The 27,319-nt window shown below is 46.4% G+C and overlaps 1 protein-coding gene across 10 annotated transcripts in view; it reads left to right on the forward strand.

Moving 5' to 3' along the window:
* PASK (PAS domain containing serine/threonine kinase) overlaps positions 1 to 26,123 on the forward strand; it is a 1,088,660-nt gene extending 1,062,537 nt beyond the window's left edge. For 8 of the 10 annotated variants that reach the window (XM_069213650.1, XM_069213651.1, XM_069213652.1 and 5 more), the window contains 2 exons: positions 5,211 to 5,363; positions 23,788 to 26,109. In XM_069213650.1, the coding sequence (XP_069069751.1) occupies positions 5,211 to 5,363; positions 23,788 to 23,939 (305 nt within the window). In that variant the 3' untranslated portion in view covers positions 23,940 to 26,109. Of the gene's footprint in view, positions 1 to 5,210; positions 5,364 to 23,787 lie in introns of all 10 variants that reach the window. The other 2 variants (XM_069213654.1, XM_069213656.1) reach the window with 1 other exon arrangement.
* The last annotated feature ends 1,196 nt before the right edge of the window (positions 26,124 to 27,319 follow it).

Here is a 27,319-nt window from a genome sequence, read left to right on the forward strand (position 1 = left end):
AGATCAGACACCCGCTGTTCAACCTCCTTGATACGCGAGTTAAGTTGCTGTATCTTACTACAAATTTAAATTTAATTGCGATTCCGTTCTCTGGTTTGCTTCATTCTGCGAAATTTTCAACGTTTTTAACTCAGTTAGGATCTGAAGGAGCAGATTTTCTGAGGGGATATCGGTGCTTGCCTTGTCTCTAAATGCATGAGAAGAGAAGCCCGCTTGTGAGTTCGACTGATCTTGGGCCAGCTCAGAGGGTCCATTGAAAGAGGAGTTCGGAGGGGGCCCGATTGCAGTACTGGTCCCTGATAGAGAAATAGGCTTGTGAGATAGATCAAGAAGGGAGCTGTTTGCCTTGGGAGCAGAGATAGGTTCACTAGTCAGTGGGGGAGCAGCATCTTTTTGACCCTTCACCAAAGGGATACAACAACCTGGGAGCTGCGCCCATATCTAGAGCTTGGTTGTGATTAGCTTCCGAGTTACAACTGGAGGTTGATTGGTTCAGAGGTGGACTAACTTTGTTAACTTATTGCAAATTTAAGTCCAATTGCGGGTTTCTAGCCTCTCCAAGCAGAGATTCAGAGCCAAGATTCTGATCCACCAGACAACTCATATAGGGTGGTAAGCTGCGAGGAGAGATAGCGCTAAGCGCTAGGTCAGTGGTTGGCAGAAGGGGGATATTTGATGATAAATCCATGTTCAGGTGATTGTCGGATGGGGCTGGGTGCTTTGCTTTAACAGCACGTGTTGTTTTAGGAGCCCTAGAGGCAGGGCATCCTTTTCCCTGAAAATTATGCAGAGATCGGGGCATTATATAGCGTTGCTCCTTGTCCTTGCTCTGACAAGTGACACCCAGCCTCCTTTTTCTCCCCCCTGTGCAGCTGACTCTGGATTTTTAAGTGAAAAATACTGGCCACGTGCCAGACTCCAGGAAAATTGTCTTTAACCAGTGATTTCCAGAAAACTCAGTGTACTCCCGGTGTACTACAGCAAGAGCGCACAGAGCTTTAAAAAACAGAAAAAGAGAAAAAAAAAAATAAGACTGCCCCCACTGGCAAAGATTATTGTATTCCGTAGCCCCCGCCTCACCTCCGTTTCTTTTACAAAGAACCAACCTCCTTTCTACTCTTCCCAGGGCAGAACAGTAACGGCAGGCACCTGCAGAGCTTCAGCACAAGCAGAGTCGGAGCAAATTCCACATGCAGGAGTCGAAAAGAAGGGGCAGCATTCCAAAACCATGCCAAGCTAAAAAAAAAACGAAGTGGGGGCCTCCTCGTGGAGCTTGGTGGCCTCCAAACTCCTTTCCGCGTTCAAAGACGCGGCGCGGCCATAACGTGTCTGATTCCTGACGGTGGTCCTTCCCTCTGAGCCTGTGGCTAGCCGCGGAGCACGACCGGAGCTCCTACGTGGCCATCCCCTGATCTCTCAAGTAAGGATACCATTCCTGTGGTGGGAGAGACCTCTCTTGGGGTGGAACCTGTACCAAGTGAGTCCACAGCTAAACTCCTAGAGGTAAAAGTCCCTCTCTGTGACAACACAAAAACAGGTAAGCAGCACTGCACTGTTTGAGCTAATTTGGAGTAGTCCTCCAGCCCTCCCAGAGAAACTTTAGTGCAGCAGCCCTGCACTGCCTCTAAACACATAGGACAGCAGCCCTGTCCTTATGTGGAGCCTTTAGGACAGCAGTCCTGTCTTGCTCTAACCCAAGAGAAACAGCAACCCTGTTCTCTCTTAGAGCCGTATGGATAAACTTTTTGCCCAGCTCTAACTTTGCTGAGACAGCATCCCTGTCTAGCATTCCAATCATTTAGGACAGCAGCGCTGTCTTGACATAGGATCAGTGGAACAGTCCCACTGCCCCACTTTAAACCTTACAAATATAGAATCTTTGAGTACACACTTGCATTGTTTTCTAGGTACAAATCTCCAAACAGGGTGGTTTACATCCCCACAGGGAAGTAACCATACAGTGGATGATAAAGGGAGTAACCACTCTATTGCAGATCTAATTTCACGTATCACCACTTAGACAATAAAGACTCAACTGGCGAAGCTTAGCCTTATTGTTCTTCGTTTGGGGGTGGAGGGGTTATGTGAGAAAGTAGCCTCTTCCTAGCATGGTTACCCCCATTTTTGCCCTTTTTGTCAGTGTGTTTTACTGTGTCACTAGGATCCTGCTAGTCAGGATCCCAGTGCTCATAGGTTGCGGCCTACTTGTCAGTCTGTTTTACTGTTTTTGTCAATATGCTTAACTGTGTCACTGGAGTCGTGCTAACCAGAACTCCAATGCTTATGCTCTCTCTGATTCCAAATTTGTTCTGACATACTGGTAACCCAGTATTCAACTCCAAATTGGTATACTGGATCCCCCTTATAAGTCCCTAGTATATGGTGTACCTAGGTACCCAGGGCATTAGGGTTCCAGGAGATCCTTATGTGCTGCAGCATTTCTTTTGCCACCCATAAGGAGCGCTTACAAACACTTCTAAAGGACTGCCATTGCAGCCTGAGTGCAATAGTGTAAGCACTATTTTACAGCTTTATTCACTTCTCCAAGCACTTATAAGTCACCTATATGTCTAACCTTCAGATCCTGAATGCTAGGTGCATAGCACCTGTGTGTGAGGGCAACCCTGCACTAGCAGAGGTGCCCCCACGTCGTCCAGGCCCATTTTCCCGGACTTCGTGAGTGTGGGGACACCATTATAAATATGCACTATATATAGGTCAATACCTATATATAGCTTCACAGTGGTAACTCCGAATATGGCCATGTGGGGTGATAAACAACTAGGAATTGTACCCCAATGCTGATTCCAGTATTGGTTCCACAATCCCATGCACTCTGGGGGTTCCACCATGGTTCCCAGTACTGCCATACCAGCCTTCTGAGATTTTCACTGCAGCCCCAGCTGCTGCCGCCCCACAGACAGGCTTCTGGCCTCCTGGGGCTTGAGCAGCTTAATCCCAGGAAGGCAGAACAATGCATTCTCTTTAGGAGAGGGGTGTTACAACCTCTCCCTTTGGAAATAGGTGTAACAGGCATGGGAGAGGTATCCACCCAGAGTCTCTAGAAATGCTTTGAAGGGGCCCAGATGGTGCCCTCTTCGCATAATCCAGTCCACACCGGTTCAGGGACCCGCAGTCCCTGCTCTGGAACGAAACTGGACACAGGAAAGGGGAGTGACCACTCCCCTGTCCATCACCACCCCAGGGGTAGTGCCCAGAGCTCCTCCAGAGTGTCCCTGGGTTGTGCCATCTTCTTTTCAGGATGGTCAGGGAACTCTGGGAGCATCTGAGTGGCCAGTGCCAGCAGGTGATGTCAGAGGCCCCTCCTGATAGGTCCATATCTGGTTAGGTAGCCAGTACCCCTCTGAGGGCTATTTAGGGTCTCTCCTGTGGGTGTTTCTTCGGATTGCAAGACTCCAGCTGGGATCCCCTGCTTCCTTTACTTCATCTTCTACCGATGGATCAACCGCTGTCTGCGCCATCCAGTGTGGGACATCTTCTATACCAACCAGGAACCCGTATCTATCTTCTTTGGTGCAATACTGACTTTGTCTTCTCACTGGTGGTTCTCCTTTTGCACCTTCATCTGCATTAGCAGGTGCTCCTGTTCTCCCTGGACTCTTTAGTGCTTCTTGGACTTGGTTCCCTTCTTCCACAGGTCTTCACATCCAGCAATCCATCGTTGGTGTCTTGCAGTCTCTTCTGGTTCTTGCACTGTCTTCTACCATGACTTCTAGTGTGCTTTAGAACACTTGCTGTGTTTTACTCCTGCTTTTCTGGACTCTGGGGTGGGGTATTTTACTTACCTTTGGTGTTTTTTACACTCCCAGTGTCCCTCTACACACTACACTTGCCTAGGTGGGAAACCAAATATTGCATTCCACTATTTTAGAATATGGTTTGTGCTCCTCTAGGCCCATTGCAACCTATTTTCTGACTGTTTACTTACCTGTTTTTAGTTACTAGTGTATATATTATGTAATGTACTTACCTCCTACGGGCGTAAAGTCTCCAAAATAGTTTTGGCCTTGTGTCACTAGAATGAAGTACCTTTATTTTGATAACACTGAGTATTGTCTTTCATGTGTGTGAGTACTGTGTGACTACAGTGGTATTGCAAGAGCTTTGCATGTCTCCTAGTTCAGTCTTGGCTGCTCTGCCTACAGCTACCTCTAGACAGCCTGGCTTCTAGACACTGACTACATTTCACTAATAAGGGATAACTGGACCTGGTAAAAGGTGTAAGTACCTTAGGTACCCACTACCATTCAGGCCAGCCTCCTACATCTTTACATTGTGTTCTTACAAAATTATACTCAGAAAATGTTTAATAGTGTGTAATGGATAACGTCTGATTACCTGTACTGTACTTTGTGATTGCACCTATTTATGTTCCCCTTGTGTAGGACCAAAATGACAAATAAACTTTTTAAAACAACAAATAATCTTTATGAGATTGAGTTTATTGCTTGGATAATTCAAAGATTGAGTCTCCAGAGAAAACTGTATCTATCAGAACCAACATTAATGAATGTGTGCAACTATTTCTGTAGCGCTTATTCATTGATTACCATGATTTTGCCCCTGTACTAGCCATCCAGCATATACAGTGCAAGATTCCCCCTTTTGATAAATTACACTAATACTTCAAGCTAACTAATTTAGGGACAGAAATATTTGCTAATTTAGTACTTAGTTACCACAACTGTTGTGTAGGGTAGTCCTTTCAAGGTTTCAGTCTTAGGCCACTGTTCAGGTAGTGTAAACCTTAGAGCATTAAGGTTCCATAGACTGCATAGAGGGATTATGTTTGAATCTTTATGTACAAACAGGGGTCTCCTCTTCATGGCAACTTACTGCCATTCACTCCATGTTCAAGTAACTCATGGTCTGTCCTCCGTTGGCTTCCCTCTTTAATAAAAGGATATTTGAATCTCCAAAGCCTTGCAACCATTCTGTCTTGTAAAGGATCATTTGTAGGGGTCACTCTTCTTAATTCACGTTGCTCGCTCCATTCCTCTTGGCCCTACTGTAGTTTAAACACTTCCCTTCATTCTTTCACACCATACCTCTGTTTTTGTGCACCTATCCCATGTATAAGCATTATGCTGAATAGCCTTTCCTTGCCCCAGGGGCCTTGGAGTGTGCGGTAACCAATGAAATCCTCCGGCCTTCTCACATTATTGTCTCTGTTTGCTATTTTTTTTCAGATTTGATGGACTTGATCTCCAGTCTCCTGCACCCAGAACCACTGGAGCGTTTGACCTTGAAGGAATTGGTTGCAGACCCATGGGTGCTCCAACCTGTGAACTTAGGGAAATACAGCTGGGAAAAAGTATATCACTCAAACATTGATGAAGCTGGTGAGTGAGGTGAACTTTATTATATATAGTATATATATATAATAGTACTGTAGCATCGATGGGCACTTTCGGGAGGAAACACACTTTGCTGGAGACTTACGACATTGACAGGGAACCTGAGAAAATAAGCTAAGATTGTAATACTTCCGGGAGATTATTCAGAGGCATCATACAATGCTGGGTCCTATAGTGCAGACTGATGCATTGCTGCTTCATGCCCCCTGATGTAGTCTTTTTGTTACTAACAAGGCACTGCTGAGAGAGGCTGCTGGAGCCAACTGGCATTGATACCCCACTGCACAGAGAAAAGTAGTGCTCAAAGCTGAGGCCTTTATATTAGCAGGGTTTCGGTGTATTAGAGTTTGCCCATATATATATATATATGTGCAACAGTCAAAATGGGGAGCACCCTGTCTTCCATTCCAGCATTTGTGAGCCCAAGGCATCATGGTAAATGCAGTCATTAGCACGAATTTGAATAGAGTTTTGAAAGTTTTTCACCATAAGTTGGTGCGGTGAGTGCCGTATCTTCGGACACGTGTTTCTGGCTATTTGGCCATCATCAGCGAAGAGCAACGTGTAGCTGGCGGGGTTGCTTGAAATGCCGCCTTGAAAGTATTCACAGGTTTAAGTACCACTCAAGAAGGCGCACAGGTGCTTCACCCGAGCTCGTCAGCTCAAAGGCTCACGGGAGCCTTAATTGCAACAGTCAAAATGGGGAGACCCCCTGTCTTCCATTCCAGCATTTGTGACCCCAAGGCATCATGGTAAATGCAGTCATTAGCACGAATTTGAATAGAGTTTTGAAAGTTTTTCACCATAAGTTGGTGCAGTGAGTGCCGTATCTTCGGACACGTGTTTCTGGCTATTTGGCCGTCATCAGCGAAGAGCAACGTGTAGCTGGCGGGGTTGCTTGAAATGCCGCCTTGAAAGTATTCACAGGTTTAAGTACCACTCAAGAAGGCGCACAGGTGCTTCACCCGAGCTCGTCAGCTCAAAGGCTCACGGGAGCCTTAATTGCAACAGTCAAAATGGGGAGCACCCTGTCTTCCATTCCAGCATTTGTGACCCCAAGGCATCATGGTAAATGCAGTCATTAGCACAAATTTGAATAGAGTTTTGAAAGTTTTTCACCATAAGTTGGTGCGGTGAGTGCCGTATCTTCGGACACGTGTTTCTGGCTATTTGGCCGTCATCAGCGAAGAGCAACGTGTAGCTGGCGGGGTTGCTTGAAATGCCGCCTTGAAAGTATTCACAGGTTTAAGTACCACTCAAGAAGGCGCACAGGTGCTTCACCCGAGCTCGTCAGCTCAAAGGGTCACGGGAGCCTTAATTGCAACAGTCAAAATGGGGAGCACCCTGTCTTCCATTCCAGCATTTGTGACCCCAAGGCATCATGGTAAATGCAGTCATTAGCACGAATTTGAATAGAGTTTTGAAAGTTTTTCACCATAAGTTGGTGCGGTGAGTGCCGTATCTTCGGACACGTGTTTCTGGCTATTTGGCCGTCATCAGCGAAGAGCAACGTGTAGCTGGCGGGGTTGCTTGAAATGCCGCCTTGAAAGTATTCACAGGTTTAAGTACCACTCAAGAAGGCGCACAGGTGCTTCACCCGAGCTCGTCAGCTCAAAGGCTCACGGGAGCCTTAATTGCAACAGTCAAAATGGGGAGCACCCTGTCTTCCATTCCAGCATTTGTGACCCCAAGGCATCATGGTAAATGCAGTCATTAGCACGAATTTGAATAGAGTTTTGAAAGTTTTTCACCATAAGTTGGTGCGGTGAGTGCCGTATCTTCGGACACGTGTTTCTGGCTATTTGGCCGTCATCAGCGAAGAGCAACGTGTAGCTGGCGGGGTTGCTTGAAATGCCGCCTTGAAAGTATTCACAGGTTTAAGTACCACTCAAGAAGGCGCACAGGTGCTTCACCCGAGCTCGTCAGCTCAAAGGCTCAAGGGAGCCTTAATTGCAACAGTCAAAATGGGGAGCACCCTGTCTTCCATTCCAGCATTTGTGACCCCAAGGCATCATGGTAAATGCAGTCATTAGCACGAATTTGAATAGAGTTTTGAAAGTTTTTCACCATAAGTTGGTGCGGTGAGTGCCGTATCTTCGGACACGTGTTTCTGGCTATTTGGCCGTCATCAGCGAAGAGCAACGTGTAGCTGGCGGGGTTGCTTGAAATGCCGCCTTGAAAGTATTCACAGGTTTAAGTACCACTCAAGAAGGCGCACAGGTGCTTCACCCGAGCTCGTCAGCTCAAAGGCTCACGGGAGCCTTAATTGCAACAGTCAAAATGGGGAGCACCCTGTCTTCCATTCCAGCATTTGTGACCCCAAGGCATCATGGTAAATGCAGTCATTAGCACGAATTTGAATAGAGTTTTGAAAGTTTTTCACCATAAGTTGGTGCGGTGAGTGCCGTATCTTCGGACACGTGTTTCTGGCTATTTGGCCGTCATCAGCGAAGAGCAACGTGTAGCTGGCGGGGTTGCTTGAAATGCCGCCTTGAAAGTATTCACAGGTTTAAGTACTACTCAAGAAGGCGCACAGGTGCTTCACCCGAGCTCGTCAGCTCAAAGGCTCACGGGAGCCTTGATTGCAACAGTCAAAATGGGGAGCACCCTGTCTTCCATTCCAGCATTTGTGACCCCAAGGCATCATGGTAAATGCAGTCATTAGCACGAATTTGAATAGAGTTTTGAAAGTTTTTCACCATAAGTTGGTGCGGTGAGTGCCGTATCTTCGGACACGTGTTTCTGGCTATTTGGCCGTCATCAGCGAAGAGCAACGTGTAGCTGGCGGGGTTGCTTGAAATGCCGCCTTGAAAGTATTCACAGGTTTAAGTACCACTCAAGAAGGCGCACAGGTGCTTCACCCGAGCTCGTCAGCTCAAAGGGTCACGGGAGCCTTAATTGCAACAGTCAAAATGGGGAGAACCCTGTCTTCCATTCCAGCATTTGTGACCCCAAGGCATCATGGTAAATGCAGTCATTAGCACGAATTTGAATAGAGTTTTGAAAGTTTTTCACCATAAGTTGGTGCGGTGAGTGCCGTATCTTCGGACACGTGTTTCTGGCTATTTGGCCGTCATCAGCGAAGAGCAACGTGTAGCTGGCGGGGTTGCTTGAAATGCCGCCTTGAAAGTATTCACAGGTTTAAGTACCACTCAAGAAGGCGCACAGGTGCTTCACCCGAGCTCGTCAGCTCAAAGGCTCACGGGAGCCTTAATTGCAACAGTCAAAATGGGGAGCACCCTGTCTTCCATTCCAGCATTTGTGACCCCAAGGCATCATGGTAAATGCAGTCATTAGCACGAATTTGAATAGAGTTTTGAAAGTTTTTCACCATAAGTTGGTGCGGTGAGTGCTGTATCTTCGGACACGTGTTTCTGGCTATTTGGCCGTCATCAGCGAAGAGCAACGTGTAGCTGGCGGGGTTGCTTGAAATGCCGCCTTGAAAGTATTCACAGGTTTAAGTACCACTCAAGAAGGCGCACAGGTGCTTCACCCGAGCTCGTCAGCTCAAAGGCTCACGGGGGCAAAAGAAGACTTTTGGCGGCATTTCAAGCAACCCCACAGACTTGGCTGCTCTCTGCTGATGACGGGCTAAACCTAGAAACACGTGTCCAGAGATACACAGCACTTGCTGCACCTACTTAGGTGAAAGACTTTTGATTACATTTTCAGCACAAAACGAAGTGACTGCATTTACCATGATGCATTGGGGCTAACCTTTTGCTTGAGTGTGAGGCAGTGTGCTCCCTTTTTTCTTTTTGTCCAATGACTGCTCCCTTGAGCTAACGAGCTGACGAGCTCTGGAGAGGCACCTGTGCGCCAGTGAGTGGTACATAAACCCGAGAAGACTTTTGGCGGCATTTCAAGCAACCCCACAGACTTGGCTGCTCTCTGCTGATGACGGGCTAAACCTAGAAACACGTGTCCAGAGATACACAGCACTTGCTGCACCTACTTAGGTGAAAGACTTTTGATTACATTTTCAGCACAAAACGAAGTGACTGCATTTACCATGATGCATTGGGGCTAACCTTTTGCTTGAGTGTGAGGCAGTGTCCTCCCTTTTTTCTTTTTGTCCAATGACTGCTCCCTTGAGCTAACGAGCTGACGAGCTCTGGAGAGGCACCTGTGCGCCAGTGAGTGGTACATAAACCCGAGAAGACTTTTGGCGGCATTTCAAGCAACCCCACAGACTTGGCTGCTCTCTGCTGATGACGGGCTAAACCTAGAAACACGTGTCCAGAGATACACAGCACTTGCTGCACCTACTTAGGTGAAAGACTTTTGATTACATTTTCAGCACAAAACGAAGTGACTGCATTTACCATGATGCATTGGGGCTAACCTTTTGCTTGAGTGTGAGGCAGTGTGCTCCCTTTTTTCTTTTTGTCCAATGACTGCTCCCTTGAGCTAACGAGCTGACGAGCTCTGGAGAGGCACCTGTGCGCCAGTGAGTGGTACATAAACCAGAGAAGACTTTTGGCGGCATTTCAAGCAACCCCACAGACTTGGCTGCTCTCTGCTGATGACGGGCTAAACCTAGAAACACGTGTCCAGAGATACACAGCACTTGCTGCACCTACTTAGGTGAAAGACTTTTGATTACATTTTCAGCACAAAACGAAGTGACTGCATTTACCATGATGCATTGGGGCTAACCTTTTGCTTGAGTGTGAGGCAGTGTGCTCCCTTTTTTCTTTTTGTCCAATGACTGCTCCCTTGAGCTAACGAGCTCTGGAGAGGCACCTGTGCGCCAGTGAGTGGTACATAAACCCGAGAAGACTTTTGGCGGCATTTCAAGCAACCCCACAGACTTGGCTGCTCTCTGCTGATGACGGGCTAAACCTAGAAACACGTGTCCAGAGATACACAGCACTTGCTGCACCTACTTAGGTGAAAGACTTTTGATTACATTTTCAGCACAAAACGAAGTGACTGCATTTACCATGATGCATTGGGGCTAACCTTTTGCTTGAGTGTGAGGCAGTGTGCTCCCTTTTTTCTTTTTGTCCAATGACTGCTCCCTTGAGCTAACGAGCTGACGAGCTCTGGAGAGGCACCTGTGCGCCAGTGAGTGGTACATAAACCCGAGAAGACTTTTGGCGGCATTTCAAGCAACCCCACAGACTTGGCTGCTCTCTGCTGATGACAGGCTAAACCTAGAAACACGTGTCCAGAGATACACACCACTTGCTGCACCTACTTAGGTGAAAGACTTTTGATTACATTTTCAGCACAAAACGAAGTGACTGCATTTACCATGATGCATTGGGGCTAACCTTTTGCTTGAGTGTGAGGCAGTGTGCTCCCTTTTTTCTTTTTGTCCAATGACTGCTCCCTTGAGCTAACGAGCTGACGAGCTCTGGAGAGGCACCTGTGCGCCAGTGAGTGGTACATAAACCCGAGAAGACTTTTGGCGGCATTTCAAGCAACCCCACAGACTTGGCTGCTCTCTGCTGATGACGGGCTAAACCTAGAAACACGTGTCCAGAGATACACAGCACTTGCTGCACCTACTTAGGTGAAAGACTTTTGATTACATTTTCAGCACAAAACGAAGTGACTGCATTTACCATGATGCATTGGGGCTAACCTTTTGCTTGAGTGTGAGGCAGTGTGCTCCCTTTTTTCTTTTTGTCCAATGACTGCTCCCTTGAGCTAACGAGCTGACGAGCTCTGGAGAGGCACCTGTGCGCCAGTGAGTGGTACATAAACCCGAGAAGACTTTTGGCGGCATTTCAAGCAACCCCACAGACTTGGCTGCTCTCTGCTGATGACGGGCTAAACCTAGAAACACGTGTCCAGAGATACACAGCACTTGCTGCACCTACTTAGGTGAAAGACTTTTGATTACATTTTCAGCACAAAACGAAGTGACTGCATTTACCATGATGCATTGGGGCTAACCTTTTGCTTGAGTGTGAGGCAGTGTGCTCCCTTTTTTCTTTTTGTCCAATGACTGCTCCCTTGAGCTAACGAGCTGACGAGCTCTGGAGAGGCACCTGTGCGCCAGTGAGTGGTACATAAACCCGAGAAGACTTTTGGCGGCATTTCAAGCAACCCCACAGACTTGGCTGCTCTCTGCTGATGACGGGCTAAACCTAGAAACACGTGTCCAGAGATACACAGCACTTGCTGCACCTACTTAGGTGAAAGACTTTTGATTACATTTTCAGCACAAAACGAAGTGACTGCATTTACCATGATGCATTGGGGCTAACCTTTTGCTTGAGTGTGAGGCAGTGTGCTCCCTTTTTTCTTTTTGTCCAATGACTGCTCCCTTGAGCTAACGAGCTGACGAGCTCTGGAGAGGCACCTGTGCGCCAGTGAGTGGTACATAAACCCGAGAAGACTTTTGGCGGCATTTCAAGCAACCCCACAGACTTGGCTGCTCTCTGCTGATGACGGGCTAAACCTAGAAACACGTGTCCAGAGATACACAGCACTTGCTGCACCTACTTAGGTGAAAGACTTTTGATTACATTTTCAGCACAAAACGAAGTGACTGCATTTACCATGATGCATTGGGGCTAACCTTTTGCTTGAGTGTGAGGCAGTGTGCTCCCTTTTTTCTTTTTGTCCAATGACTGCTCCCTTGAGCTAACGAGCTCTGGAGAGGCACCTGTGCGCCAGTGAGTGGTACATAAACCCGAGAAGACTTTTGGCGGCATTTCAAGCAACCCCACAGACTTGGCTGCTCTCTGCTGATGACGGGCTAAACCTAGAAACACGTGTCCAGAGATACACAGCACTTGCTGCACCTACTTAGGTGAAAGACTTTTGATTACATTTTCAGCACAAAACGAAGTGACTGCATTTACCATGATGCATTGGGGCTAACCTTTTGCTTGAGTGTGAGGCAGTGTGCTCCCTTTTTTCTTTTTGTCCAATGACTGCTCCCTTGAGCTAACGAGCTGACGAGCTCTGGAGAGGCACCTGTGCGCCAGTGAGTGGTACATAAACCCGAGAAGACTTTTGGCGGCATTTCAAGCAACCCCACAGACTTGGCTGCTCTCTGCTGATGACAGGCTAAACCTAGAAACACGTGTCCAGAGATACACAGCACTTGCTGCACCTACTTAGGTGAAAGACTTTTGATTACATTTTCAGCACAAAACGAAGTGACTGCATTTACCATGATGCATTGGGGCTAACCTTTTGCTTGAGTGTGAGGCAGTGTGCTCCCTTTTTTCTTTTTGTCCAATGACTGCTCCCTTGAGCTAACGAGCTGACGAGCTCTGGAGAGGCACCTGTGCGCCAGTGAGTGGTACATAAACCCGAGAAGACTTTTGGCGGCATTTCAAGCAACCCCACAGACTTGGCTGCTCTCTGCTGATGACGGGCTAAACCTAGAAACACGTGTCCAGAGATACACAGCACTTGCTGCACCTACTTAGGTGAAAGACTTTTGATTACATTTTCAGCACAAAACGAAGTGACTGCATTTACCATGATGCATTGGGGCTAACCTTTTGCTTGAGTGTGAGGCAGTGTGCTCCCTTTTTTCTTTTTGTCCAATGACTGCTCCCTTGAGCTAACGAGCTGACGAGCTCTGGAGAGGCACCTGTGCGCCAGTGAGTGGTACATAAACCCGAGAAGACTTTTGGCGGCATTTCAAGCAACCCCACAGACTTGGCTGCTCTCTGCTGATGACGGGCTAAACCTAGAAACACGTGTCCAGAGATACACAGCACTTGCTGCACCTACTTAGGTGAAAGACTTTTGATTACATTTTCAGCACAAAACGAAGTGACTGCATTTACCATGATGCATTGGGGCTAACCTTTTGCTTGAGTGTGAGGCAGTGTGCTCCCTTTTTTCTTTTTGTCCAATGACTGCTCCCTTGAGCTAACGAGCTCTGGAGAGGCACCTGTGCGCCAGTGAGTGGTACATAAACCCGAGAAGACTTTTGGCGGCATTTCAAGCAACCCCACAGACTTGGCTGCTCTCTGCTGATGACGGGCTAAACCTAGAAACACGTGTCCAGAGATACACAGCACTTGCTGCACCTACTTAGGTGAAAGACTTTTGATTACATTTTCAGCACAAAACGAAGTGACTGCATTTACCATGATGCATTGGGGCTAACCTTTTGCTTGAGTGTGAGGCAGTGTGCTCCCTTTTTTCTTTTTGTCCAATGACTGCTCCCTTGAGCTAACGAGCTGACGAGCTCTGGAGAGGCACCTGTGCGCCAGTGAGTGGTACATAAACCCGAGAAGACTTTTGGCGGCATCTCAAGCAACCCCACAGACTTGGCTGCTCTCTGCTGATGACGGGCTAAACCTAGAAACACGTGTCCAGAGATACACAGCACTTGCTGCACCTACTTAGGTGAAAGACTTTTGATTACATTTTCAGCACAAAACGAAGTGACTGCATTTACCATGATGCATTGGGGCTAACCTTTTGCTTGAGTGTGAGGCAGTGTGCTCCCTTTTTTCTTTTTGTCCAATGACTGCTCCCTTGAGCTGACGAGGTCTGGAGAGGCACCTGTGCGCCAGTGAGTGGTACATAAACCCGAGAAGACTTTTGGAGGCATTTCAAGCAACCCCACAGACTTGGCTGCTCTCTGCTGATAACGGGCTAAACCTAGAAACACGTGTCCAGAGATACACAGCACTTGCTGCACCTACTTAGGTGAAAGACTTTTGATTACATTTTCAGCACAAAACGAAGTGACTGCATTTACCATGATGCATTGGGGCTAACCTTTTGCTTGAGTGTGAGGCAGTGTGCTCCCTTTTTTCTTTTTGTCCAATGACTGCTCCCTTGAGCTAACGAGCTGACGAGCTCTGGAGAGGCACCTGTGCGCCAGTGAGTGGTACATAAACCCGAGAAGACTTTTGGCGGCATTTCAAGCAACCCCACAGACTTGGCTGCTCTCTGCTGATGACGGGCTAAACCTAGAAACACGTGTCCAGAGATACACAGCACTTGCTGCACCTACTTAGGTGAAAGACTTTTGATTACATTTTCAGCACAAAACTAAGTGACTGCATTTACCATGATGCATTGGGGCTAACCTTTTGCTTGAGTGTGAGGCAGTGTGCTCCCTTTTTTCTTTTTGTCCAATGACTGCTCCCTTGAGCTAACGAGCTGACGAGCTCTGGAGAGGCACCTGTGCGCCAGTGAGTGGTACATAAACCCGAGAAGACTTTTGGCGGCATTTCAAGCAACCCCACAGACTTGGCTGCTCTCTGCTGATGACGGGCTAAACCTAGAAACACGTGTCCAGAGATACACAGCACTTGCTGCACCTACTTAGGTGAAAGACTTTTGATTACATTTTCAGCACAAAACGAAGTGACTGCATTTACCATGATGCATTGGGGCTAACCTTTTGCTTGAGTGTGAGGCAGTGTGCTCCCTTTTTTCTTTTTGTCCAATGACTGCTCCCTTGAGCTAACGAGCTGACGAGCTCTGGAGAGGCACCTGTGCGCCAGTGAGTGGTACATAAACCCGAGAAGACTTTTGGCGGCATTTCAAGCAACCCCACAGACTTGGCTGCTCTCTGCTGATGACGGGCTAAACCTAGAAACACGTGTCCAGAGATACACAGCACTTGCTGCACCTACTTAGGTGAAAGACTTTTGATTACATTTTCAGCACAAAACGAAGTGACTGCATTTACCATGATGCATTGGGGCTAACCTTTTGCTTGAGTGTGAGGCAGTGTGCTCCCTTTTTTCTTTTTGTCCAATGACTGCTCCCTTGAGCTAACGAGCTGACGAGCTCTGGAGAGGCACCTGTGCGCCAGTGAGTGGTACATAAACCCGAGAAGACTTTTGGCGGCATTTCAAGCAACCCCACAGACTTGGCTGCTCTCTGCTGATGACGGGCTAAACCTAGAAACACGTGTCCAGAGATACACAGCACTTGCTGCACCTACTTAGGTGAAAGACTTTTGATTACATTTTCAGCACAAAACGAAGTGACTGCATTTACCATGATGCATTGGGGCTAACCTTTTGCTTGAGTGTGAGGCAGTGTGCTCCCTTTTTTCTTTTTGTCCAATGACTGCTCCCTTGAGCTAACGAGCTCTGGAGAGGCACCTGTGCGCCAGTGAGTGGTACATAAACCCGAGAAGACTTTTGGCGGCATTTCAAGCAACCCCACAGACTTGGCTGCTCTCTGCTGATGACGGGCTAAACCTAGAAACACGTGTCCAGAGATACACAGCACTTGCTGCACCTACTTAGGTGAAAGACTTTTGATTACATTTTCAGCACAAAACGAAGTGACTGCATTTACCATGATGCATTGGGGCTAACCTTTTGCTTGAGTGTGAGGCAGTGTGCTCCCTTTTTTCTTTTTGTCCAATGACTGCTCCCTTGAGCTAACGAGCTCTGGAGAGGCACCTGTGCGCCAGTGAGTGGTACATAAACCCGAGAAGACTTTTGGCGGCATTTCAAGCAACCCCACAGACTTGGCTGCTCTCTGCTGATGACGGGCTAAACCTAGAAACACGTGTCCAGAGATACACAGCACTTGCTGCACCTACTTAGGTGAAAGACTTTTGATTACATTTTCAGCACAAAACGAAGTGACTGCATTTACCATGATGCATTGGGGCTAACCTTTTGCTTGAGTGTGAGGCAGTGTGCTCCCTTTTTTCTTTTTGTCCAATGACTGCTCCCTTGAGCTAACGAGCTGACGAGCTCTGGAGAGGCACCTGTGCGCCAGTGAGTGGTACATAAACCCGAGAAGACTTTTGGCGGCATTTCAAGCAACCCCACAGACTTGGCTGCTCTCTGCTGATGACAGGCTAAACCTAGAAACACGTGTCCAGAGATACACACCACTTGCTGCACCTACTTAGGTGAAAGACTTTTGATTACATTTTCAGCACAAAACGAAGTGACTGCATTTACCATGATGCATTGGGGCTAACCTTTTGCTTGAGTGTGAGGCAGTGTGCTCCCTTTTTTCTTTTTGTCCAATGACTGCTCCCTTGAGCTAACGAGCTGACGAGCTCTGGAGAGGCACCTGTGCGCCAGTGAGTGGTACATAAACCCGAGAAGACTTTTGGCGGCATTTCAAGCAACCCCACAGACTTGGCTGCTCTCTGCTGATGACGGGCTAAACCTAGAAACACGTGTCCAGAGATACACAGCACTTGCTGCACCTACTTAGGTGAAAGACTTTTGATTACATTTTCAGCACAAAACGAAGTGACTGCATTTACCATGATGCATTGGGGCTAACCTTTTGCTTGAGTGTGAGGCAGTGTGCTCCCTTTTTTCTTTTTGTCCAATGACTGCTCCCTTGAGCTAACGAGCTGACGAGCTCTGGAGAGGCACCTGTGCGCCAGTGAGTGGTACATAAACCCGAGAAGACTTTTGGCGGCATTTCAAGCAACCCCACAGACTTGGCTGCTCTCTGCTGATGACGGGCTAAACCTAGAAACACGTGTCCAGAGATACACAGCACTTGCTGCACCTACTTAGGTGAAAGACTTTTGATTACATTTTCAGCACAAAACGAAGTGACTGCATTTACCATGATGCATTGGGGCTAACCTTTTGCTTGAGTGTGAGGCAGTGTGCTCCCTTTTTTCTTTTTGTCCAATGACTGCTCCCTTGAGCTAACGAGCTGACGAGCTCTGGAGAGGCACCTGTGCGCCAGTGAGTGGTACATAAACCCGAGAAGACTTTTGGCGGCATTTCAAGCAACCCCACAGACTTGGCTGCTCTCTGCTGATGACGGGCTAAACCTAGAAACACGTGTCCAGAGATACACAGCACTTGCTGCACCTACTTAGGTGAAAGACTTTTGATTACATTTTCAGCACAAAACGAAGTGACTGCATTTACCATGATGCATTGGGGCTAACCTTTTGCTTGAGTGTGAGGCAGTGTGCTCCCTTTTTTCTTTTTGTCCAATGACTGCTCCCTTGAGCTAACGAGCTGACGAGCTCTGGAGAGGCACCTGTGCGCCAGTGAGTGGTACATAAACCCGAGAAGACTTTTGGCGGCATTTCAAGCAACCCCACAGACTTGGCTGCTCTCTGCTGATGACGGGCTAAACCTAGAAACACGTGTCCAGAGATACACAGCACTTGCTGCACCTACTTAGGTGAAAGACTTTTGATTACATTTTCAGCACAAAACGAAGTGACTGCATTTACCATGATGCATTGGGGCTAACCTTTTGCTTGAGTGTGAGGCAGTGTGCTCCCTTTTTTCTTTTTGTCCAATGACTGCTCCCTTGAGCTAACGAGCTCTGGAGAGGCACCTGTGCGCCAGTGAGTGGTACATAAACCCGAGAAGACTTTTGGCGGCATTTCAAGCAACCCCACAGACTTGGCTGCTCTCTGCTGATGACGGGCTAAACCTAGAAACACGTGTCCAGAGATACACAGCACTTGCTGCACCTACTTAGGTGAAAGACTTTTGATTACATTTTCAGCACAAAACGAAGTGACTGCATTTACCATGATGCATTGGGGCTAACCTTTTGCTTGAGTGTGAGGCAGTGTGCTCCCTTTTTTCTTTTTGTCCAATGACTGCTCCCTTGAGCTAACGAGCTGACGAGCTCTGGAGAGGCACCTGTGCGCCAGTGAGTGGTACATAAACCCGAGAAGACTTTTGGCGGCATTTCAAGCAACCCCACAGACTTGGCTGCTCTCTGCTGATGACAGGCTAAACCTAGAAACACGTGTCCAGAGATACACAGCACTTGCTGCACCTACTTAGGTGAAAGACTTTTGATTACATTTTCAGCACAAAACGAAGTGACTGCATTTACCATGATGCATTGGGGCTAACCTTTTGCTTGAGTGTGAGGCAGTGTGCTCCCTTTTTTCTTTTTGTCCAATGACTGCTCCCTTGAGCTAACGAGCTGACGAGCTCTGGAGAGGCACCTGTGCGCCAGTGAGTGGTACATAAACCCGAGAAGACTTTTGGCGGCATTTCAAGCAACCCCACAGACTTGGCTGCTCTCTGCTGATGACGGGCTAAACCTAGAAACACGTGTCCAGAGATACACAGCACTTGCTGCACCTACTTAGGTGAAAGACTTTTGATTACATTTTCAGCACAAAACGAAGTGACTGCATTTACCATGATGCATTGGGGCTAACCTTTTGCTTGAGTGTGAGGCAGTGTGCTCCCTTTTTTCTTTTTGTCCAATGACTGCTCCCTTGAGCTAACGAGCTGACGAGCTCTGGAGAGGCACCTGTGCGCCAGTGAGTGGTACATAAACCCGAGAAGACTTTTGGCGGCATTTCAAGCAACCCCACAGACTTGGCTGCTCTCTGCTGATGACGGGCTAAACCTAGAAACACGTGTCCAGAGATACACAGCACTTGCTGCACCTACTTAGGTGAAAGACTTTTGATTACATTTTCAGCACAAAACGAAGTGACTGCATTTACCATGATGCATTGGGGCTAACCTTTTGCTTGAGTGTGAGGCAGTGTGCTCCCTTTTTTCTTTTTGTCCAATGACTGCTCCCTTGAGCTAACGAGCTCTGGAGAGGCACCTGTGCGCCAGTGAGTGGTACATAAACCCGAGAAGACTTTTGGCGGCATTTCAAGCAACCCCACAGACTTGGCTGCTCTCTGCTGATGACGGGCTAAACCTAGAAACACGTGTCCAGAGATACACAGCACTTGCTGCACCTACTTAGGTGAAAGACTTTTGATTACATTTTCAGCACAAAACGAAGTGACTGCATTTACCATGATGCATTGGGGCTAACCTTTTGCTTGAGTGTGAGGCAGTGTGCTCCCTTTTTTCTTTTTGTCCAATGACTGCTCCCTTGAGCTAACGAGCTGACGAGCTCTGGAGAGGCACCTGTGCGCCAGTGAGTGGTACATAAACCCGAGAAGACTTTTGGCGGCATCTCAAGCAACCCCACAGACTTGGCTGCTCTCTGCTGATGACGGGCTAAACCTAGAAACACGTGTCCAGAGATACACAGCACTTGCTGCACCTACTTAGGTGAAAGACTTTTGATTACATTTTCAGCACAAAACGAAGTGACTGCATTTACCATGATGCATTGGGGCTAACCTTTTGCTTGAGTGTGAGGCAGTGTGCTCCCTTTTTTCTTTTTGTCCAATGACTGCTCCCTTGAGCTGACGAGGTCTGGAGAGGCACCTGTGCGCCAGTGAGTGGTACATAAACCCGAGAAGACTTTTGGAGGCATTTCAAGCAACCCCACAGACTTGGCTGCTCTCTGCTGATAACGGGCTAAACCTAGAAACACGTGTCCAGAGATACACAGCACTTGCTGCACCTACTTAGGTGAAAGACTTTTGATTACATTTTCAGCACAAAACGAAGTGACTGCATTTACCATGATGCATTGGGGCTAACCTTTTGCTTGAGTGTGAGGCAGTGTGCTCCCTTTTTTCTTTTTGTCCAATGACTGCTCCCTTGAGCTAACGAGCTGACGAGCTCTGGAGAGGCACCTGTGCGCCAGTGAGTGGTACATAAACCCGAGAAGACTTTTGGCGGCATTTCAAGCAACCCCACAGACTTGGCTGCTCTCTGCTGATGACGGGCTAAACCTAGAAACACGTGTCCAGAGATACACAGCACTTGCTGCACCTACTTAGGTGAAAGACTTTTGATTACATTTTCAGCACAAAACTAAGTGACTGCATTTACCATGATGCATTGGGGCTAACCTTTTGCTTGAGTGTGAGGCAGTGTGCTCCCTTTTTTCTTTTTGTCCAATGACTGCTCCCTTGAGCTAACGAGCTGACGAGCTCTGGAGAGGCACCTGTGCGCCAGTGAGTGGTACATAAACCCGAGAAGACTTTTGGCGGCATTTCAAGCAACCCCACAGACTTGGCTGCTCTCTGCTGATGACGGGCTAAACCTAGAAACACGTGTCCAGAGATACACAGCACTTGCTGCACCTACTTAGGTGAAAGACTTTTGATTACATTTTCAGCACAAAACGAAGTGACTGCATTTACCATGATGCATTGGGGCTAACCTTTTGCTTGAGTGTGAGGCAGTGTGCTCCCTTTTTTCTTTTTGTCCAATGACTGCTCCCTTGAGCTAACGAGCTGACGAGCTCTGGAGAGGCACCTGTGCGCCAGTGAGTGGTACATAAACCCGAGAAGACTTTTGGCGGCATTTCAAGCAACCCCACAGACTTGGCTGCTCTCTGCTGATGACGGGCTAAACCTAGAAACACGTGTCCAGAGATACACAGCACTTGCTGCACCTACTTAGGTGAAAGACTTTTGATTACATTTTCAGCACAAAACGAAGTGACTGCATTTACCATGATGCATTGGGGCTAACCTTTTGCTTGAGTGTGAGGCAGTGTGCTCCCTTTTTTCTTTTTGTCCAATGACTGCTCCCTTGAGCTAACGAGCTGACGAGCTCTGGAGAGGCACCTGTGCGCCAGTGAGTGGTACATAAACCCGAGAAGACTTTTGGCGGCATTTCAAGCAACCCCACAGACTTGGCTGCTCTCTGCTGATGACAGGCTAAACCTAGAAACACGTGTCCAGAGATACACAGCACTTGCTGCACCTACTTAGGTGAAAGACTTTTGATTACATTTTCAGCACAAAACGAAGTGACTGCATTTACCATGATGCATTGGGGCTAACCTTTTGCTTGAGTGTGAGGCAGTGTGCTCCCTTTTTTTCTTTTTGTCCAATGACTGCTCCCTTGAGCTAACGAGCTGACGAGCTGACGAGCTCTGGAGAGGCACCTGTGCGCCAGTGAGTGGTACATAAACCCGAGAAAACTTTTGGCGGCATTTCAAGCAACCCCACAGACTTGGCTGCTCTCTGCGGATGACGGGCTAAACCTAGAAACACGTGTCCAGAGATACACAGCACTTGCTGCACCTACTTAGGTGAAAGACTTTTGATTACATTTTCAGCACAAAACGAAGTGACTGCATTTACCATGATGCATTGGGGCTAACCTTTTGCTTGAGTGTGAGGCAGTGTGCTCCCTTTTTTCTTTTTGTCCAATGACTGCTCCCTTGAGCTAACGAGCTGACGAGCTCTGGAGAGGCACCTGTGCGCCAGTGAGTGGTACATAAACCCGAGAAGACTTTTGGCGGCATTTCAAGCAACCCCACAGACTTGGCTGCTCTCTGCTGATGACGGGCTAAACCTAGAAACACGTGTCCAGAGATACACAGCACTTGCTGCACCTACTTAGGTGAAAGACTTTTGATTACATTTTCAGTACAAAACGAAGTGACTGCATTTACCATGATGCATTGGGGCTAACCTTTTGCTTGAGTGTGAGGCAGTGTGCTCCCTTTTTTCTTTTTGTCCAATGACTGCTCCCTTGAGCTAACGAGCTGACGAGCTCTGGAGAGGCACCTGTGCGCCAGTGAGTGGTACATAAACCCGAGAAGACTTTTGGCGGCATTTCAAGCAACCCCACAGACTTGGCTGCTCTCTGCTGATGACGGGCTAAACCTAGAAACACGTGTCCAGAGATACACAGCACTTGCTGCACCTACTTAGGTGAAAGACTTTTGATTACATTTTCAGCACAAAACGAAGTGACTGCATTTACCATGATGCATTGGGGCTAACCTTTTGCTTGAGTGTGAGGCAGTGTGCTCCCTTTTTTCTTTTTGTCCAATGACTGCTCCCTTGAGCTAACGAGCTGACGAGCTCTGGAGAGGCACCTGTGCGCCAGTGAGTGGTACATAAACCCGAGAAGACTTTTGGCGGCATTTCAAGCAACCCCACAGACTTGGCTGCTCTCTGCTGATGACGGGCTAAACCTAGAAACACGTGTCCAGAGATACACAGCACTTGCTGCACCTACTTAGGTGAAAGACTTTTGATTACATTTTCAGCACAAAACGAAGTGACTGCATTTACCATGATGCATTGGGGCTAACCTTTTGCTTGAGTGTGAGGCAGTGTGCTCCCTTTTTTCTTTTTGTCCAATGACTGCTCCCTTGAGCTGACGAGCTCTGGAGAGGCACCTGTGCGCCAGTGAGTGGTACATAAACCCGAGAAGACTTTTGGCGGCATTTCAAGCAACCCCACAGACTTGGCTGCTCTCTGCTGATGACGGGCTAAACCTAGAAACACGTGTCCAGAGATACACAGCACTTGCTGCACCTACTTAGGTGAAAGACTTTTGATTACATTTTCAGCACAAAACGAAGTGACTGCATTTACCATGATGCATTGGGGCTAACCTTTTGCTTGAGTGTGAGGCAGTGTGCTCCCTTTTTTCTTTTTGTCCAATGACTGCTCCCTTGAGCTAACGAGCTGACGAGCTCTGGAGAGGCACCTGTGCGCCAGTGAGTGGTACATAAACCCGAGAAGACTTTTGGCGGCATTTCAAGCAACCCCACAGACTTGGCTGCTCTCTGCTGATGACGGGCTAAACCTAGAAACACGTGTCCAGAGATACACAGCACTTGCTGCACCTACTTAGGTGAAAGACTTTTGATTACATTTTCAGCACAAAACGAAGTGACTGCATTTACCATGATGCATTGGGGCTAACCTTTTGCTTGAGTGTGAGGCAGTGTGCTCCCTTTTTTCTTTTTGTCCAATGACTGCTCCCTTGAGCTAACGAGCTGACGAGCTCTGGAGAGGCACCTGTGCGCCAGTGAGTGGTACATAAACCCGAGAAGACTTTTGGCGGCATTTCAAGCAACCCCACAGACTTGGCTGCTCTCTGCTGATGACGGGCTAAACCTAGAAACACGTGTCCAGAGATACACAGCACTTGCTGCACCTACTTAGGTGAAAGACTTTTGATTACATTTTCAGCACAAAACGAAGTGACTGCATTTACCATGATGCATTGGGGCTAACCTTTTGCTTGAGTGTGAGGCAGTGTGCTCCCTTTTTTCTTTTTGTCCAATGACTGCTCCCTTGAGCTAACGAGCTGACGAGCTCTGGAGAGGCACCTGTGCGCCAGTGAGTGGTACATAAACCCGAGAAGACTTTTGGCGGCATTTCAAGCAACCCCACAGACTTGGCTGCTCTCTGCTGATGACGGGCTAAACCTAGAAACACGTGTCCAGAGATACACAGCACTTGCTGCACCTACTTAGGTGAAAGACTTTTGATTACATTTTCAGCACAAAACGAAGTGACTGCATTTACCATGATGCATTGGGGCTAACCTTTTGCTTGAGTGTGAGGCAGTGTGCTCCCTTTTTTCTTTTTGTCCAATATATATATATATATATATATATATATATATATATATATAACTTTAATCTTGGTACCACCGTGGACTTTGGACAGTTTTATGCAGTTGTGATGCCATATACAAAATGGTGGACCCCATTATTCTCAATGTTATATCTGAGTTTAAAAACACAACCTTGGGTAATAGAATTGTCTCAGAATTTGTGTTTTATGGGTAATTGGACGTTGAGTTCAGGTGAAACATACATTTCCACTAATGTCCGCAGTCTATTTTTTTCTTCTCTTGTTTAGAAAGTGGACAGATGGATGACTTGACTGCTCACACAGCATATGGTGAGCTGAATCAGAACGCCAGTCCTGCAGATTCTAAGTTGGAAAGATCAACAGATGCTCTAGAACAGGAGTTGCTGAAGTTTCTTCTGAGTGAGGACGAAGAGTGCTGAGCCATGTCCTAAAGCAGAAATATTTGGAGAAAGTCCGGGTGAAGCTCCTCTGCTGGCAGCTGCGGCCGAAGTGATGTGACTTATAGACCCTCTGAATTGAGATGATCTTTAGAACTTTTCCCCTCCTTTGGAAAGCTAGTGTCCTGAAGGCAATTAAATTTCCTGTTTGCAGGGTTCTTCCTAAGCAATATAAATACCTCGTCGGGGCACCTCCTGGCAATTGTTTTGAATGCGAAAATAACCATTTGGCCAGATGTTTCTGTAGTTTTACGGTTGACCTGTCAGATTGACATTTGGAAATGCCTTTTCAAGCCATAAACATGTGGTCTTATCTGCTTAGCAGCTACAATACTCTTGCATAATTGAGATTGTGGGAGAAAGGTATCCTAGGAAAAAAGATCTTGCCGGCTACTTTTGCAAACTGTCTCTCATTACTTTGTGATCAACCTCAGTTTCCAGGTACAGTGGAATGCTGGATGCACAATACCAACCAGTGAAAAGCATATGCATTGAGAGGACGTCATGACTTGCAGGCATGTATTGATTGAAGCAGAGGTTGTAACATTTTGTATTTTAATAATTTGTTCCAGTGAATTCTGATTATTGTAGTTGCTAATTTGTTACTGATAAACAAGATTTTAAAACATTGTTAGCACTGGGCTGGGTGTTTGAAAAGTAGTTTTTGATGTTACCTCAAATTACAGATTGGGAAAATGAAGAGCATTGTACATTTCTTAGTAAACGGAGATCATTTCACAGCCTGTAGAGAGGAAGGGAGCTAATGCTCTTGGGCCATATGGGTAATGCCTAAGGTTTCAACATGCATTTTCCCTAAGCGAACTGTACTGTTGGGCAGTCCGGTAACGTGTCAATTCGTATTTTCCTTAAGCGAACCAACGAGCAGGCTATGATAGACTTCTTTTTTTTTTGTTATTCTTCTCTAGACCACGTGCTCAGGATCCTCATTCAAAAGCCCTTATCCAGTTAACGCTTTTTGCACTCTCACATGACTCCCAATACAAGGATAAGTTGTTCGTTTAATTTTAGTGAACAAAAAGTTGTGGTTTTAAAAAATGAATGCCCTTTTGGGTGGTTTGAGATGACCATCCACATTCCTGGAATTCTCTCATAGTCTTGAAAACTACAGCCACCACTCTAAGTACTTTTTCTTCATGAATAAAGAAGCGATTTGGAGTCATGACATACCGTTTCCTTGCCTTCGCACTTCCTGGCAATGAATTCCAGTGATATTGTGATCTGCTGGCTAGCAGCAACTGCAGACTCGATGTTTTTGAGAAACTCATGAGCCACCCTTAGCTTGTGCCTACCCAGCTTGTGCATCTGCTTACTAAGAGTCACTATCATAAGTTTTCTTACATAGATAAACACTTAATTATACTGTCTAGCGTAGCTTAACTACAGGGCTATTGGTAGAATGTGTGTCATCCCAGATGAAGTAACATTTTGCTACCGAATCCTCTGGCAATGTGGCCATATTTGATCATTCTGCAGTCGTGCTTCCAAATACGTAGTAGCAGTCTAAAACTGGCTTGCTTTAGTATTCGCTCTGCTCATGCTTGTCCAGTGACAATCCATCATTTCTACAGACAACAAGGTACTCCAAGGAAAGAAGGCGTCAAGAATAATCGAGGATGAGCAGTGCAGAACGGTGGACAGATTACCTATATGACATCTGGGTTCTAGTTAAGCAGAGTAAACAGTGATTGGGAAAGCATTTTATATCATTTGACATAAACTCAGCGGAAAGATAAAGGGGAGAAGTGACAGAAAACCGGTCATTTGCTGCTGCTATTGCTCCTTTTTGTGTTCCACACAGTTGGTTTGCATTTTTACCAGATACAATTAATAAATTAATTTGCAGGTGTCTTTGGTTGTCTGATTTTTGTAAATGTATTTCAGTAGAACATGGACCCCACATTATTCATACCGCTGAAAGGAAACACTTTGTTAACACAATGTGTCAGTGAGTCCTCAAGAAACATAATGGTTGATGATTTTCATTTTGAATGTGAATGTTATTGTTTTATTTACTACAAATTGTCACAGTACATAAACACAAAGCTAAAAAGGAATGATACAGTGTAGAATTATGTACATTTTTTAAAACTCGAATAAAAGTAATTCAGTGGAAAAAAAACAGACAATTAAACTTTTACAATCATCAAAAATAATGTGAGTTTTAATTAGTGTTATTGTCTTCCGGTAGCCATTGTTTAATGGCTTTGAATTCTTATACTATGATTCCTTATCTTTCAAAGAATTTAAGATAACTCCGTCAAAGTTGTGTCTGCTTCATGCGGACATTTTTCTACCTTACAAGTTGGAGGAGCCAGCAAGGGTTTTTCAAAATGTTAATACTATTAAATATTATACTTATCTATTTGCTGAACCAAGCTAGTTCCATTTGGTTGCTAGTATTAAGGTAAAAATCTAGGGCCTTCTTAGAAGTTGTGAATGCATTGGTGCTTAATTTGAACCGTTGCCTTATGGTGCTTGACACTGGCACTTTGTCACCACTGGTACTTATGACAGTCTGCCACTCTGTGGCGCTGTTTGTCTAATATAGAGACAAGCGCAACAACAGTTGGTTATTAATTCGACATACCTTAAAATATCTATTACATGCCTTACAAGCCATTCCTACAGCTCTGGGGGCCTGGAATATTCTTAATAGTCACACTTGTAGGGTTTCATGGTTAGTATTTGTGTTGGTTCTGTCAAAGGCGGCGCTGACAAGGGAAATGGGCTGGTACAAGCTGCAGTTGCCTCCTGACCAGGGCGCGCACTTATTTTTTCAAACATTAAGCTCTGGATTCCATGTTTCAAAAGCATTGGTTTAAGTGAAGTGTGATGTGCAGTTAAAAATTCAGGACAGCAGCAAAGTAGACATGGAATGGATTATCTGCTATAGCTGCAGAACCTGCAGTGCATATTAGCAGTGGGTGCATTCCTCCAGTTGTCTCTGTGATTATTAATTAGCAGGACCATGAATCTTGTGCGCAAAAGTAGATTTATTCAGGCTCTGCTTATATTGTAAGGCTGTCTTAAGTGTATCAGTTTTTGAGTGTGAGACTAAATAGTGATATTTGATAAATGATGATTTGCAGTTTAATTTTTTCCTTAGCAGTCCACTCTCCAGGGGTATCTGGAATCAACAGGTATACTATGTTTAGTGATGAATCTGTCAATATGCAATACCATGCAATTTTGTCTCACACTGATGTAAGCTTTGATCGATAAGCTTGATGACCATAGGAAATCTTTGCTAGAAGCTTCAATTTTATAACTCCTAAAATGACTTCAGCTGTGGAACTGCTTATGTTTGTGTTTAAACTGCACAGGGCAAGAGTTTGACTTGT

The sequence above is a fragment of the Pleurodeles waltl genome, chromosome 11, assembly GCF_031143425.1.
Source record: "Pleurodeles waltl isolate 20211129_DDA chromosome 11, aPleWal1.hap1.20221129, whole genome shotgun sequence".
NCBI classification, from domain to species: Eukaryota; Metazoa; Chordata; class Amphibia; order Caudata; family Salamandridae; genus Pleurodeles; species Pleurodeles waltl.